This window comes from Panulirus ornatus, chromosome 68, assembly GCF_036320965.1.
Source record: "Panulirus ornatus isolate Po-2019 chromosome 68, ASM3632096v1, whole genome shotgun sequence".
NCBI lineage: Eukaryota > Metazoa > Arthropoda > Malacostraca > Decapoda > Palinuridae > Panulirus > Panulirus ornatus.
This window is the reverse complement of record NC_092291.1, coordinates 12,022,545-12,036,490: the sequence shown is the minus strand read 5'-3', so window position 1 is coordinate 12,036,490 and position 13,946 is coordinate 12,022,545. Positions and strand designations below refer to the sequence as shown.

Below are 13,946 nucleotides of genomic sequence, written 5' to 3'. Positions count from 1 at the left end.
CTGTTTTCCAAGAGCCAGTGGAAGTTTTTATCAGAAAGTAAGAGAGTGGAGTCATGCCGGGACGACGACAGCTCCGCCTTCCCCGATATCCGGTATCGGATCCTGGTCGCCTCCACTAGCTGAGCCCCTCACAATATTTTCCTCCTCCCTCCTCCACAGTTGTGAACCCAGCACAGTTTCCTACGTCACCCGACTTCAGGTACTCTGGTGGAGGAACTGTACTTCTTCCAACAACATCTCGAACTATGACTCTCAGGAGTTTTAATGTTCTTGATGTCGTGAAGTTAACTTTTAAAGGTGAAGGTTGACGATAATTAGACGAACGTTGTCTAGAAGTTGACTTTAGCGATGCGAGACACTGCCTCTTCCCCTGTGACCCACAATAGGTCACTTGAGTTCACACTGTCAGCAGCACACCCCCCCCCCCCCCCACGCACGCCCCCCCTAGTAGCGTCACGCCTCCACAAAGTGACCTGGGAGAGGTCACTGTGTCACCCTGTTAGTGACTCCAGGAGTGTCACGCACACAAACAGCAGCTGTTGGCGTGTGTGGCTACATCGATCACATCACTCCGCCGCAGCTGCTGTGCTTACTGGAACCCAGCCGTCCATTCAGCGGCACCTTCCCGGACCTTGCTGGTATCTTCGAAAACCTTTAAGTACGATGAGACGACCCTCATGCACGACGGTACGACCTAACTCATAAGGGTCATCAGATCAAAGGCCCATCGTGAGTGCTCATTTCATCCACCGTGTGAGCCAGCCGCAGCTTGCCGCAGCCAGGACAGGTTTTTCCCAGCCGTAGTTAAGACCAGGTGCATGTGTGGTGCCTTAAGACGTATGTCCACCACTCGCCCGAGGGTTCTCGCTCAGACCATCAGCGCCGGCACGCTATCAACCTCCCCCTTCCCTCCACACGGTCCTTGGAGAGAGAGAGAGAGAGAGAGAGAGAGAGAGAGAGAGAGAGAGAGAGAGAGAGAGAGAGAGAGAGAGAGAGAGAGGTGGAGAACAGGGTAGTCTTCATGCCACCCTCCAAGTCTCATCACATACGTTCTCTTCACTTGTCATGTGTTTCTCCTCCGTATATGTCACCGACCACTTGTTACTGTCTCAAGATATCCTCATTCCCCGTTCGTATCCCCTCACTCTACCTCACTCCACGCCCTTGTCATGGAAAATCTACTGGCTGTCATTTCTCCAGCCTCCCGCTACTTCTGCTGCTACAGTCACGTTGATCAACACTTTTGGCCAGCAAGTCCCCAGCTGCAGACCTACCCATGTCAGCAGTACTATAAGTGCTGCACATCTCGCCATCTCTCCTTCATTTGTTTCCTGACTAACCGTAAACCTCCGGGCGTTTTACTGGCTCTCAGTGCTGTAATATCTCCACTGACTGCCACTCCACCATCACCACAAAATTTACCATCCAAACATGTGTTTAAACTTTTCATTTGTGTCTACCTATTCGTATTCAACCGTCGGGCTGAAATGTCGTAACGTCGTGCTCAAGGATCCTGCAATCGTGTTCAAGTTGATCCAGTCCCTCCCAACACTGCCACCTGCAGCACATGCTCTACTCCCTGTGGAAGTTTTCACTGGAATATCACTACATAAACTCGGTTTTAGATAAAGAACCGCTTTAAACTCTCAGCCCAAGATGAACGACAGGTAACAAATATGTGTGAACAGTAGACTTGGGGTAAACAAGAGATTCTTCAAGCCACAGTGCGATACATACACAACCGTAGGTAACAACAGTGTAACCCTCTCTGGAGGTACATAAGGATGGAGAGAACACATATACAGTGGGGCTCCACGAGTGTAAAACTCCCTCCGCCGTCCACTGCATACAGTAGTTACACACATTCGCACATGCACTGTAAGCAACAACACTGGAAAGTACTGCACAACTGCGACTGGTTTCACATGACCCAGTGACCTTCACCTTAATTAAACTATTTACCTCAGAAAACACAGCGCGAGGAGGAGCTGCTACTACATGTGACGTCTTCATTATATAATCATCAGGCAGCAGGCAGGCAGAACTCTCCAAACCTCACAGAATTTATAGCCTCAATCTTTTTTATAATAATTTCGTCAGCCACCTGATAACTCACGAGCAGTGAATATCATTATTACCAGTACGTGTCACCACTGTCCAGCCTCGCCCTCCCTCGTATTGAACTCAACACGTAGACCTAGCCGCTGGAGATCCTGGTTTCAAAACATTTATCATAATGGTAATCTAAACTCCCAAACAAACCGATTACTATCTTTATATATCCTAGGACATTCTGTCCATCACTCGTATGGGTGTGTCGACTGTATGGTATGCAGGAGAACAGATTTACCAAATGAATGTCATTACCTCAATCCATGTCCGGTTCGAAACCCTTAACTGAGTAACTTGCAAACCGCTGATCAAAATATGGGCAGAAAAGTTTTTTCAAAAATTTTCTCGCTCGCGCATCAAAATGAAAGAAGTACATGTAAAAGTAAGAACATATTAAGATAAATGAGCTAACATTCCCTGTATGTCCGCGGTATAACGCTGAAGTTAACGCGTATGGATCCATACCGCTGAAGTTAAGGGGTATAGATCTATCATGGGAATGGTGGAGAAAAGGGTGAGGAAGTTGTGCGTCACTGAGTCGTTTACGCACGCAGCCACGCACCCGCGTTAGGCATAATAAACCAAGGCCACACCAGGACCTATACAAATGTCATGTTACTACCCCAAAGTTCAAAGCCCCCGATGTTTCCAATGCTACCACGATTCCCGTCGTTTAATGTTTTCATCACAAGATTTCAATGATAGTATTCTAGACCTTAAAAAAAATGTTTCAATATCCATACCTAGTATGAACCGGAGTACCTAACTATAGGTTACGTTACAGACAGACTGACAGATGCATTCCCTCATGTTCACCCAAAACGCAGAATCATTCAAATATATCAGTTCCATATCTCACAATAGTTAAGAAATGCATGAAAATTAATCCTCGTCCTTGTATACCGTAAAACTAACAGTGGATTCAGGCGTGGTTGGTAAAGGCTTCCCTCTTGTCATCCAGCTGGCAAACGAAGCCAATTGGCGCTGCTGCTGCTGCTCTGAACCAATTAACGCTCACACAACCCAAGGATAGTGACATCCTGTCACAACGAAGGGACACAAGACGTGTAAATAAGTAACGAACAACCTTCAGCTCCTCCTTGGGGAAGAAGTTCAGGGCCAGTGGTGGCGGTGAAGGTCGGCAGGACCGGAGAAGAACCTGAGCGTTTGCGCATCATATTATTAATTCATCTCAAAAAGAAAACTAAAAGTTGGAAGTACAGTGATATTCTTAAACTCGTTGTAATCGAAACCATTTCTTTGTCGCATCAGTTTCCAATGACTCAAAACGAAATATGGGAAATATTGCCGAAAGAGCAGTTGATGATTCTTGGTGCCAGTCTTCTTCACGTAACGAAAGACAAGACACAACAGCGTACCAACTAATATGTATAATTTTCGACCTCAATTGTAGACGCATGATGGTCCGTTCCTATTCATCCTGTGGTAGTCTAGGTAGCTCCATATTTCAGGTGGTTTTTTTTCTACTTATTCTGAATTTTGGTCTTCACCTCTCAAAGGAATGACTAAGTTTGATGAAAGATCCAGTCATCTTGGATAGATATTAGATTTATTTATGACTGTTTGAAGCCCTAGGTATTAAGATTGAAACAAAAAAAAAAAAGACTAATTGGGTCGGAGTGAGATTGTTCATAATCGTTGTCTTGTCTGGTTACATAAAGTTGGGTTTGTATTTACTGCTTTTCCTCATCTTAAATGGATCGTTCATCTTTGACATGGAACTAACATTTTACATTCATTTTTCCATCGGCTTTATCAGTTCTATCTCGCGTGTTCAAACTACCCAGAAAACGCCTTCAAGCAACCAATAAGTTTAAGACTGAATTGTCTTTACCGTCTTAACGGTGGTGTGTTTTGGAACCTTAGATAGAGCGAGGCTTCGTGCCTCACGGTAACCGGAGGCGCCCATAAGCCTAACTCTTGAGGACCGACTGGTTTCATTAATTCAGAAAGGTCACACAGATACAAGGAAGGGAATGTCATTGACCCTTGTTTATCAAGTCACATCGGCGTGTTTATCATAGTACGTGTCATGGTGTGTACTGCATGTTTCTCTCTCTCTCTCTCTCTCTCTCTCTCTCTCTGTTATGAAGTTTTATACTCATGTCTGTTAACTTTATATATATATATATATATATATATATATATATATATATATATATATATATATATATATATATATATATATATATACACACACACACACACACACACACAGTACCCCAACTTCAATCAAGTACCCATTTGTCGACCAGCGCCGCGGGGAGAAATGAACACCTGGGTTGGGTGTACGCCAACTGGGTCTCCAGGAGTCTAACCCATGCAAGCCACGCGGCTGTCCTAACTCATGGTTATTAATTACAAGATTACATATATATGACCACTTATTTGTAATGTACGGGGAGGGAGTTTTACACTCATTGGGCCCCATCTGTGTGTGTGTGTGTGTATGGGTAATTATGTATTTGCACCGTGTTGGGAGAGTGTTTTACACTCGTATATGTAGGTTGACGCTGTTTTACACTCGTATATGCAGATTGACGCGGCCAAGCAAGCCGTAGTCAAGTATTTGCTCTGCCCGTTTTCCCCTAAAGAATGACAGTCATTGGGCACAACCTTATATATCATGGCCTAACTTTTAAGGAATCCTTAAGTCGGTTCAAAGGCCATACCATGATGTGCAAGGGTAATATCCTCTTTAAGGGATTAATGAATTTCGTTCATTTAATCGCAACATGATTTTGTAGGTCACTGTAAGAAGTTTTCAAGCTGGGTCAGAAGGTTCGGGCGTCCAGCAATAATTGAGCATGATTACCATGCTATCAGCTAGGCAGATCTGACCCAGGTACTGCTAGTCCCTCACGCAACTCCTTATGTGTCAGGTCAGTCTTGTTGTCAGCTTGACGACAGTGTCAACAGACGGGCAGACAACTTAGCAACGGTGGTGCACCATACTCAGGCAAGCCTATCGTTATCTTCGCTTACCCTCAGTTTAAGCCAGTTTTATGAATACGGGTATAGATATGATCAGCTCAATGCTATATACTCTTAACAAAACTTAGGAAATAAAGCCAAATGGTTGGCAGAATTATCATTACACCCAGCTCTTGGTATGATGTTTTCTTCGTGTTGGACAGAATTCTTCGTATAGTCAGTAATCTCGAAATAACATCTATGCACTGTTTCAATATAATTTTAGAAGTCTGTTCAGAGACAATATCACACTGGTCTTTCGTATGCATTCTGTCTTGATGCAAATATGCACATGTCTTTCTTGCTGACTCCATCCCTTCCCCTGGTTGAGGAACAAGGTGATATTGCAGGAGTGTTGACGGTGTGGCTCCCCAGTGACCCTCACACCCACGAACGTTACATAGATCGTCCGTAACCTGTCACGTACGGATCATGGACGGCATTCACGACAGTAATTGTGACTGAACACTATTGTCACAATGGTGGATGGTAAAATTAACCACAGACGCCACTGTCACCTTTAGCCTGTACTGCAGACCCCATCACAATTACTTAAGAAGCTAATTCTACAAACAAAAATATATCCAATTGTAAATCTTGTTGCCCGGCAACAGGTGCGTGTCAGCACTGGCCTGTCTTAGACCAGACATGTCATTTACATTGATTATTTTTTTCACTGGGAAAGTGGGCACAGTGTAAACATGCCTCATATTTACAATATTGGATACACTGTTGCCAAACCAGTTTTGGATACGCAGTAGTTGCCAAACCAGTGTTAGTTACAACTGGTGTTAGACGAGCGTTGGATACTATGTTGTCAGACATACTCTCTAGTCAGCCAAGTGATGGTACACTGTGCTAGACTAATGTTGAATACGCTGGGGTACCTTGGTACCTGAGAATTGTTGAGTACGTTAATCCCAGACGTGAATACTAAATGCACTGGTACTTAAATTGTACTAGAGTCTGGAGTCATAATTACATAACTGTAATTATATTCGTCATAATTACATAATTTCCAGACTGATGTAGAGCACAATGTTAACTGGGAGTATATGGATAAGCCGGATAACAGACCTGACGGTCTACGATGAAGTTATCTTTTGGAGGATAGTAATAGTATACTACATTCCTAAATTAAAGAAATGGAGACAGGATGGTAAAGCAGAAGGCCAGCGGATATATACCAATAATTCATCTGGACGTAAAAGACGATTCGCTTTAACTCAACTTCTTTGCAGAATGCAAGAATAGTATATTTGTCCAATAATAGACAGTTATGAAATACCGTTTATGTCACCTCACTATAAGAAGAATGCCATCTATATATAGGTTACTTAAGTCTACGTTGTTATCAATATAGATATATCAACCTTCAAAAGTTTGTGGCTAGAAATACTGAGTGCTTCACTCCCACTATTAGACCAGAAGCAAATGTTGTCCATATCCTGATATTTTTCATATAAGTAGAGACGGCACAAGCTGCTGAATGCTCTAATCAAAGCCATATCATTTATGCTTTTTACATATATATATATATATATATATATATATATATATATATATATATATATATATATATATATATATATATATATATATATAGCAAATCAGATACCCAATTCATCAATCAACTCAAAAGGAAGGATGAACAGCTAGGGGAACTGCTGGCCGATACGATCCCAGGATTCGAAGTTGGGAAGGCGCATGTGTGATAATCACAATATTATTCCATCAGTATTTAAGCTCTTTAGCACAGCGGTATGGTCTTTGAATATGGTGTCCTAGCCTTTATATCCCGGGATCTTATCGTCGTGCAGGGATTAAACAATCATGAAGAAGCAAACCTCGAAATGGTCAAACATAATCTTAAATTCCATTAGATGAAGTCTTCTGGGCTGTGTCCGGCTACTTGTCACGGTAACTGTTAAAAGGACAAAGGGATTCAAACATGTCAGATGTTTGCGTTAGGCTTCAGGCTGCTGAATTTATCAAAACTTTGTTTCAGTAACTGTTTTTAAAAACATGGACAACACTGTTCTCTTGTAGATGAATAGTGGAAGATACAATTGTTGTTAAGCTCGTGTGGACAAGATGCCCTAGCATTTTGACCTGATGGTCACCAGGCCATCATACCCTATCGTAAGGCTTACCAAACATTGTCGCTGTGGATGTAATTAAAGCCCCGTATCTGTGTGTAACTGTCTGTCACCGTTGCGGCAGTTACTGATAATAAGGACGTGTGTTCCAGGCTCTACGAGGCGGTGATTGTGCGCATCGGCAACTCCCTATCCTACAGACAAGCGGTGCTGACGGGGGAGGACCTCTACCTGACGGAGACGCCGCCCCGCACGCTCACGCACCTCCTCACCGCTGCCAACATCACCGACGTCCAATTGGTGAGCTATCTGTGCTATCTATCTATCTATCTATCTATCTATCTATCTATCTATATATATATATATATATATATATATATATATATATATATATATATATATATATCTCGGTGAAAAATCGCACGATAATTTCGCAGCTCTGCGTCAAAAATCAGATTAAAGGAGCATATTCTTGTGACGCCGATGTTTCTAAGGACCTCATGAATATCATATGTGACAGATCCTGGATTTCTGATGAAACAATTTAAAGTTGTTTTTTTCTTAAGCTTTTATTTAGACTATAATTCAAAGACGTCACAGAGACAAGGAATCCTCAAATCACTAATCTATTTGAAAGTTTATGCTGCTTTGTCACACAATTGATTAATCCTCAGAAGTCTGACGTCAGGGAAGCCTTCTGTTTGTGTTGGGTTGGGAGGTGACAGGGGTCAGGATCTTCTTCAGTTTTATGGCGGATGGAAGGACTTGATAAAGCCTTGAACATGACAGTATGATCCTTAGAGCACGACCCTTGGGTGTGATAACCTACCCTTTGACCTAACCCTTAAAGATCAGGTCATACGTAATGCTCTCATACCCGAGGGTCGTATCATGGTGTCGAAAAGGTGTAAATCGACCTTTGAGCAAGACTAAGGAGACCAACTGTGCATCATTAAGATGTGCGTGTGTGGAACACTGTGCTCGACATCATTTTGACTTAAGGCAACAGCTGGTAGTGTAGCTACGCCGCCTCCCAGTGATGATAATGTTACCACAGTTCCGTCCTGGTCCCAGACACTACCACCTCCATCCCCCCCTTGTGTTGTAGGTGGAGCAACGGGCGTCCCTTCTCCCCTTTACGGTAACCCTTCCCTTACACTCAACCCTCCCAAGTATACTGTAGTTCCAACCCCCTTCCCCAACCCCCACACCACACACACACACACACACACACACACACACACACACACCAGTCCCTGCCTCGGCCGCCCCCGTGGTGTTCCCGGATCAATCCCTCCCATAACCACTTCATGTTGTCGGGCGGGTCCGCACGGTACTGCTGGGGTCAGTAGAAAGCCCCACACTGTGCCACCTGCCTCATTATAACGATAATCATAGTATTACAGGCCAAGTCTTTCTCCTTCATACAGTACTGGTGACTAGGTCAATACAGTTTTGAGCCACTGCTGCCTGGATTCGTACAGTGTTTCATGCAATATTTTTGTGTTTGTCGGCGTGCAACATTTTGTATTGCGTCCACATTCAGTTTCTCATAACTCAGTTTATTCCATTCATTCAGCACAATTGTGATAAAAAGTACTTCTTTCCGTCCTTTCTTACATTTTTTTTTATAATTTCAAGTTATGGCCTCTAGTTGCTCTACCCTTGTATTTAAAGGTTGTGATTGGGTCATTCCCCTAACTCTTCTCTCTTCTTTGGTAGAACAATTTAAGGTCTCTAACCCACGTAATGCAGCGTTCTCAACTCTGGTACCATCTTTGTTGCCCTCCTCTTGACCTTTCCTATCAGCTCTTTGTGCTGCTTAAGCGCGGCGACCAAACCTGGGAAGCATATCAAACTTTGGGCCGACTGTACCATGTTAAAAGCTTGCTGAATACTTCCTTATGCATATACATGACTCCTCTTGTGATATACGTTGGCAGACAGTGTATCTTCTTAACTATCGTCCTAAAGTGGGACTCTGGCGCTAAGGTTAAGGACGATGTGTACACCCAAGTCTCACAGACAGATTCCTGCGGCCTGTTTCCTGCTAGATGATAGTCATATCGAGGCATTTTGCTGGCGTCTCCTCATTTCGTTTACATATACCTGCGCTGAATTTCATCATCTGACAACCTTTGGAGTTTGTGTAGGTCCTCCTTGTACGGTGATGCATTCCTTTTCGTTTTTCACTTCTCTCATGACTTTGACATAATCCTCAAAGACATTCTAATAATTGCCCAGTCCTTCTGGCAAGTAATTTCCAAAGATCCAGAAAAGTAATGGACCAAGAATAAACCCTAGCGGCACGCCACTGGTGACCTCAACTTATTTCGAGAAGGCTCCCCTGATGCGTGTCCTTTGTTCCCTTCCGCAAAGATCATCCATCCGTTATTCTTCCCCTTATTCATGTCTGAAGATTCAGCTACTTGCCAGATTCCCAGGTACAATAGCAAATGCTTTCTGTTAATTCACATACAGGCAATCCACCTAGCCTCCATGTTCTAAATAGAGCTCACTCTCTCGTAGAAATCTAAGAGGTTTGTTTTGCATGACACCTTTCCCTGAAACCTTGTTTCTTAGGTACTTTTGCCTCAACAAGAAGTCTTATCTATTTGCTCTCCGATTATCTTTTCCAGTGTGTGTGTGTGTGTGTGTGTGTGTGTGTGTGTGTGTGTGTGTGCGTGCGCGTTTACCAACTGGGAAAGATGTTTGTCGAAAACTGTCAATCTTAACTGAGGAACAATGAACATAACCTTACAGCCCCATGTCACCAGTTATCACGCTAAAGAATGATTTTGTTCATGGATTTTACGTGTTCATGGTAACGTATTACTTATGATACCCTGAGGTATATGCGAGTTTATGCAGATCTCTTATGTGACACTGTTCATAGAAAACGACATCAGTTGAGTTGACAGACATCTAGAAAACTAATGCATTTATTAATTACAGTTCTCTGTTAATACTGTTAGTAGATATATCCTCTAAGGTGAAGGTATAATATTAAAAAGCAATAATTACTTACAGTTATTAGTAAGATTAGTGTGTTGAACGGATGGAATATTAAATACGTAAAAATACGATACTAGCATGTCGCGTCTCCATGACAACGGTTGCCATGGCAGGTAAACAAGGCGACCGGCGGCCTAGTGAGTGACTGACACACACTCGGTCGCTCTCGTGAATATGAGGATCAGATAAGCTATACTACCGCTCGTTATGTTATCTTGCCGTGGCCTTCACGTTAGGTTATAGCTACAGATCTCTGTATCGTCTTACGTGAGGTAAATTTGAGAATACACACGCTACGGGATAAAAGTTATTGAGATTTTTACCTGAACCCTTCTTGTAAAACTCAACTGAAATGCTGCCCTAACCTCTCACCTTTACCATCCCCACACTCCTGTTTCCTAAATATATCCTTCGCGCGCTCTTTCTGTTTTACCCTGCCTCTCACGTCCTCATTCGTCGCTCATTTACTTGAACATTACCCGTGCTCCCTTCTTTCATGTCGACCTTTACATTCGTTAAGGATTTCCCGGAGCCCTCTGACGCTACCCACACTAGTCTCGTAGATTTATGAGCTCCTAAAATTATACTTCTACCTAAGTCAGTACGATGGGTCACGAACCTTGAGATCGTAGGCTATGTCAATGGATGGGTGACATGTCCTTGGGCCATCATGTCCTTGGGCCGGGTCACACTCTATTATGTGAGCCTAGTCGCATGGTACGTCATGGGTCATAGGCCGGGTCATGGTCTAGGTAACTGGCAAGGTCATATTGAAGGTTAAAGGGGGCGGGTCTCACACTTGGTAACAGGCTACCGGCTGGGCCAAAATCTAAGACGATCTGGTTTACCGTGTGAGACACTGAGGATCACACCTCCCGTACGCTAGGTTGTGCAGCACTACCTCACCCCAGCCGTGTCTCACAACACACCTTGGAAGCTTCTTTTCTTAATAACTAACGTCCTCGTACATAGCTTATGTAAAACCCGTCGTTTAGCCGGAATATGTGTGTGTGATTACTATTTGTAAGTAGCGGGTAGAGAGTTTTACCCTCGCGTTGCCCCGTCTCTTAACCTTGTATAGATGTACCATGTCTTGTTTCCTGTGAATGCACACACACACACACACACACACACACACACACACACACACACACACACACCTGCCTTAGCTAGCTAGGTATGGTGTGTTTGTTTGTCTGTCTGTCAACCTGTTTGTCGGTGTGTATCAGTCTGTTTGCATGCATGTTATCATTTGTATGTACGTATGGAAGGAGCGAACTTTACTCTGATGTAAACCATCCTCTCATTTTTATTTTACTGTCATATATTTCCTTAAATTTTCGACGGCTGTCTGCGCTTGTTTGTTCTCGGCTCTGTTCCACAAGTCCAGAAATTTTAGCCATCTTCTGATCGTATTTGAGGAAGTGTAAGAACCGATCAAAGGATTGGGGGGGGGGGGGGGGAAATCATAATTATTAAACGAATGTAGACACTCAGTCGAAAGCCGAGACTGATGATACTGTGAATGCAGATGAGATGAATACGTTTGAAATATATGTAACCTGAGAGTGCTTGAGGTCAACCCCCCCACGAGTGTAGATCTCCCTTCCCATAATGTAGGAAGGAATAACCACACCCACACACGCATACAAATTTACGCCAGATAACCATTCATCGATCTGCCCCAAAGGGAAGGATGAGCAGTTGGGTTGCACCAAGCCGGCTGGCCTTTCCAGGAATCGAACAGAGGCTCTTGAGATTTTCAAGTTGTAGCGTCAACTGTACACTGAAGGCTTGTACACGAGTGTATATGTGAGTTCAGTTTTGTTTATGCGTTTATTACAGCATACAGTTTTCCATTTCGTGTAATCCCGTATGAGGCTCCATTTCTTGGAACTTTCTCTTCTATTATGTAACTTAAACTTGTATATACGTTCCACGTTAAGTTTCATCCATCAGTATATTCCATTAATCCAGTGGCCTTATACTACAAAAATACTTCTTTACATCTTCTCAGATAAGTTTCTTGCCTAATTCCCTGTTATGGCCTTTAGTTGTTCTACCTTTGCTTCTTTCGTAGAACTGTTCACTGTTGCCATCCCTGAACAGGGTCAAAAACGTAAAGGTTATCAGATCACCCCTTACTCTTTTGCTTTGTCACATCCTCTTTACTATACATATACTTGGGTTGAAATTCATCAACCTGATACCAAATAGAGTTTGTCTACATTACCTTGTAGGTTCATTCAATCCTCTTCATTTTTTGCTCTCTCAAGACCCTAGCACCATCCTCAAACATATTCGGGTGGGAGCCAATCCCTCTGGCAAGTCATTTATAGAGATGTAGAGAAGCTATACACCAAAAGCAGTCCTCTACTGGTGACTTCAACCCGTTTCAAAAAGGCTCCTTTGATAAGCATCATTGTTCTCATCCAATAATCTTGTATCTATTGAGTCTCCCTCTTACTTCTGCTTGAAGATCCAGCCTCTTCGCCAGCCTTCTTTGTGGTTCAGTGGCAAATTCTGTCATTCCAGGTGCAGACAATCCACCCATCCTTCTCTTTTGTCTAAAACAGAGCTCTCTCTCTCTTGTAGAAATATATAAACATTAAAAATGTCACTACAAATGTCACTACGTTGCTACAGTTTCTTTCCTTTTGGTAGGGGGAGAATCGTTTTCTACTTGCTTACATGAAGGTATGGGAATATACAAAAGCAGCTGGGAAACGTGGAGATGAAAGTGTAGAAAAAAAAATCCATCGTACAGTGTCATCAAAGCTACCATCAGGATCATATCACTCGAAGCTAAAGAGTGTCGGCACTTGTGGTGGATGTATAACTCTTGAATCTCAGACATATCTTTCATTAACAAGAGGTACTAATTATTGTCTCGGTTGAAGGCAAAATATATATTCTGCATTTAAAAAAGTATTCATCTGAGTAGATTTAACAGTATCTACCTACAATTATACTGTACTAACATTGCCTAGTTGCTTGCCTGACTAAATGTCTTTTGGGAGAAATGGAAGATGGGTGATTGATGAAAAATTTGTCATACTGTGGTTGAAGCTATGAAAGACGGCAGACCACGAGAGAGCTGGGAATGTGCGTCAGTGAATGAATTACTGAAGGCAATTAAGTCAGGAGGATTTCAGAGGCGAAATATGACTAACTATGCAGTTGTGGTATTATACTTTTGAGGTTGAGTGTACACGCTTAATGTGAATGTTCCTGATTATGAAGGGCTTTAGTAATGTGAAACACATTGTTCTCTGAATCACTTTGGATAATAGTTGAGGGTTGTGTGGGTGAGCTAGGAAGCTGTATAATTAATCTTCATGTTAAGTGTTCTTGTACCTAGCCAAGCTTTCCTTTCTCTAAGTTTCCAAAAAGGGTCCTTTCACAACTATGCCATGGGACAAGCTAATCATTCGTCGTCATTAACAAGTACTCTTTTCACCTTGTGACTAAATGCAATGACTTAACTTCCCTTCCTGCAGATACATGACCTTCCTGAATTCTTGCGAGGGGGTGTGCGAGATAAGACGACCCATATCATGGTGAGATATCGTCCTGCTACCCACTATTTTGGCAAACTCAAGACACCAAGACAAGGTCATCCTGCCACTTATTCAGAGCCCAGGTAAAAGAGTTGTATAGACTGTTACAATTGATATTTACTGCTAAGGAGTTTATGGGAGGCTTTCATAGGTTTTGGTAATCATT

At 42.8% G+C, this 13,946-nt stretch overlaps 1 protein-coding gene across 1 annotated transcript in view; it reads left to right on the top strand.

Annotated features, from left to right (window-relative positions):
• The window catches only part of LOC139747268 (uncharacterized protein C12orf56-like), a 62,421-nt gene that overhangs the window by 22,441 nt on the left and 26,034 nt on the right, over positions 1-13,946 (top strand). Inside the window, exons 3-4 of the mRNA XM_071659361.1 lie at positions 7,358-7,505; positions 13,721-13,863. Of these exons, the coding sequence (XP_071515462.1) occupies positions 7,358-7,505; positions 13,721-13,863 (291 nt within the window). The remainder of the gene's footprint in view (positions 1-7,357; positions 7,506-13,720; positions 13,864-13,946) is intronic.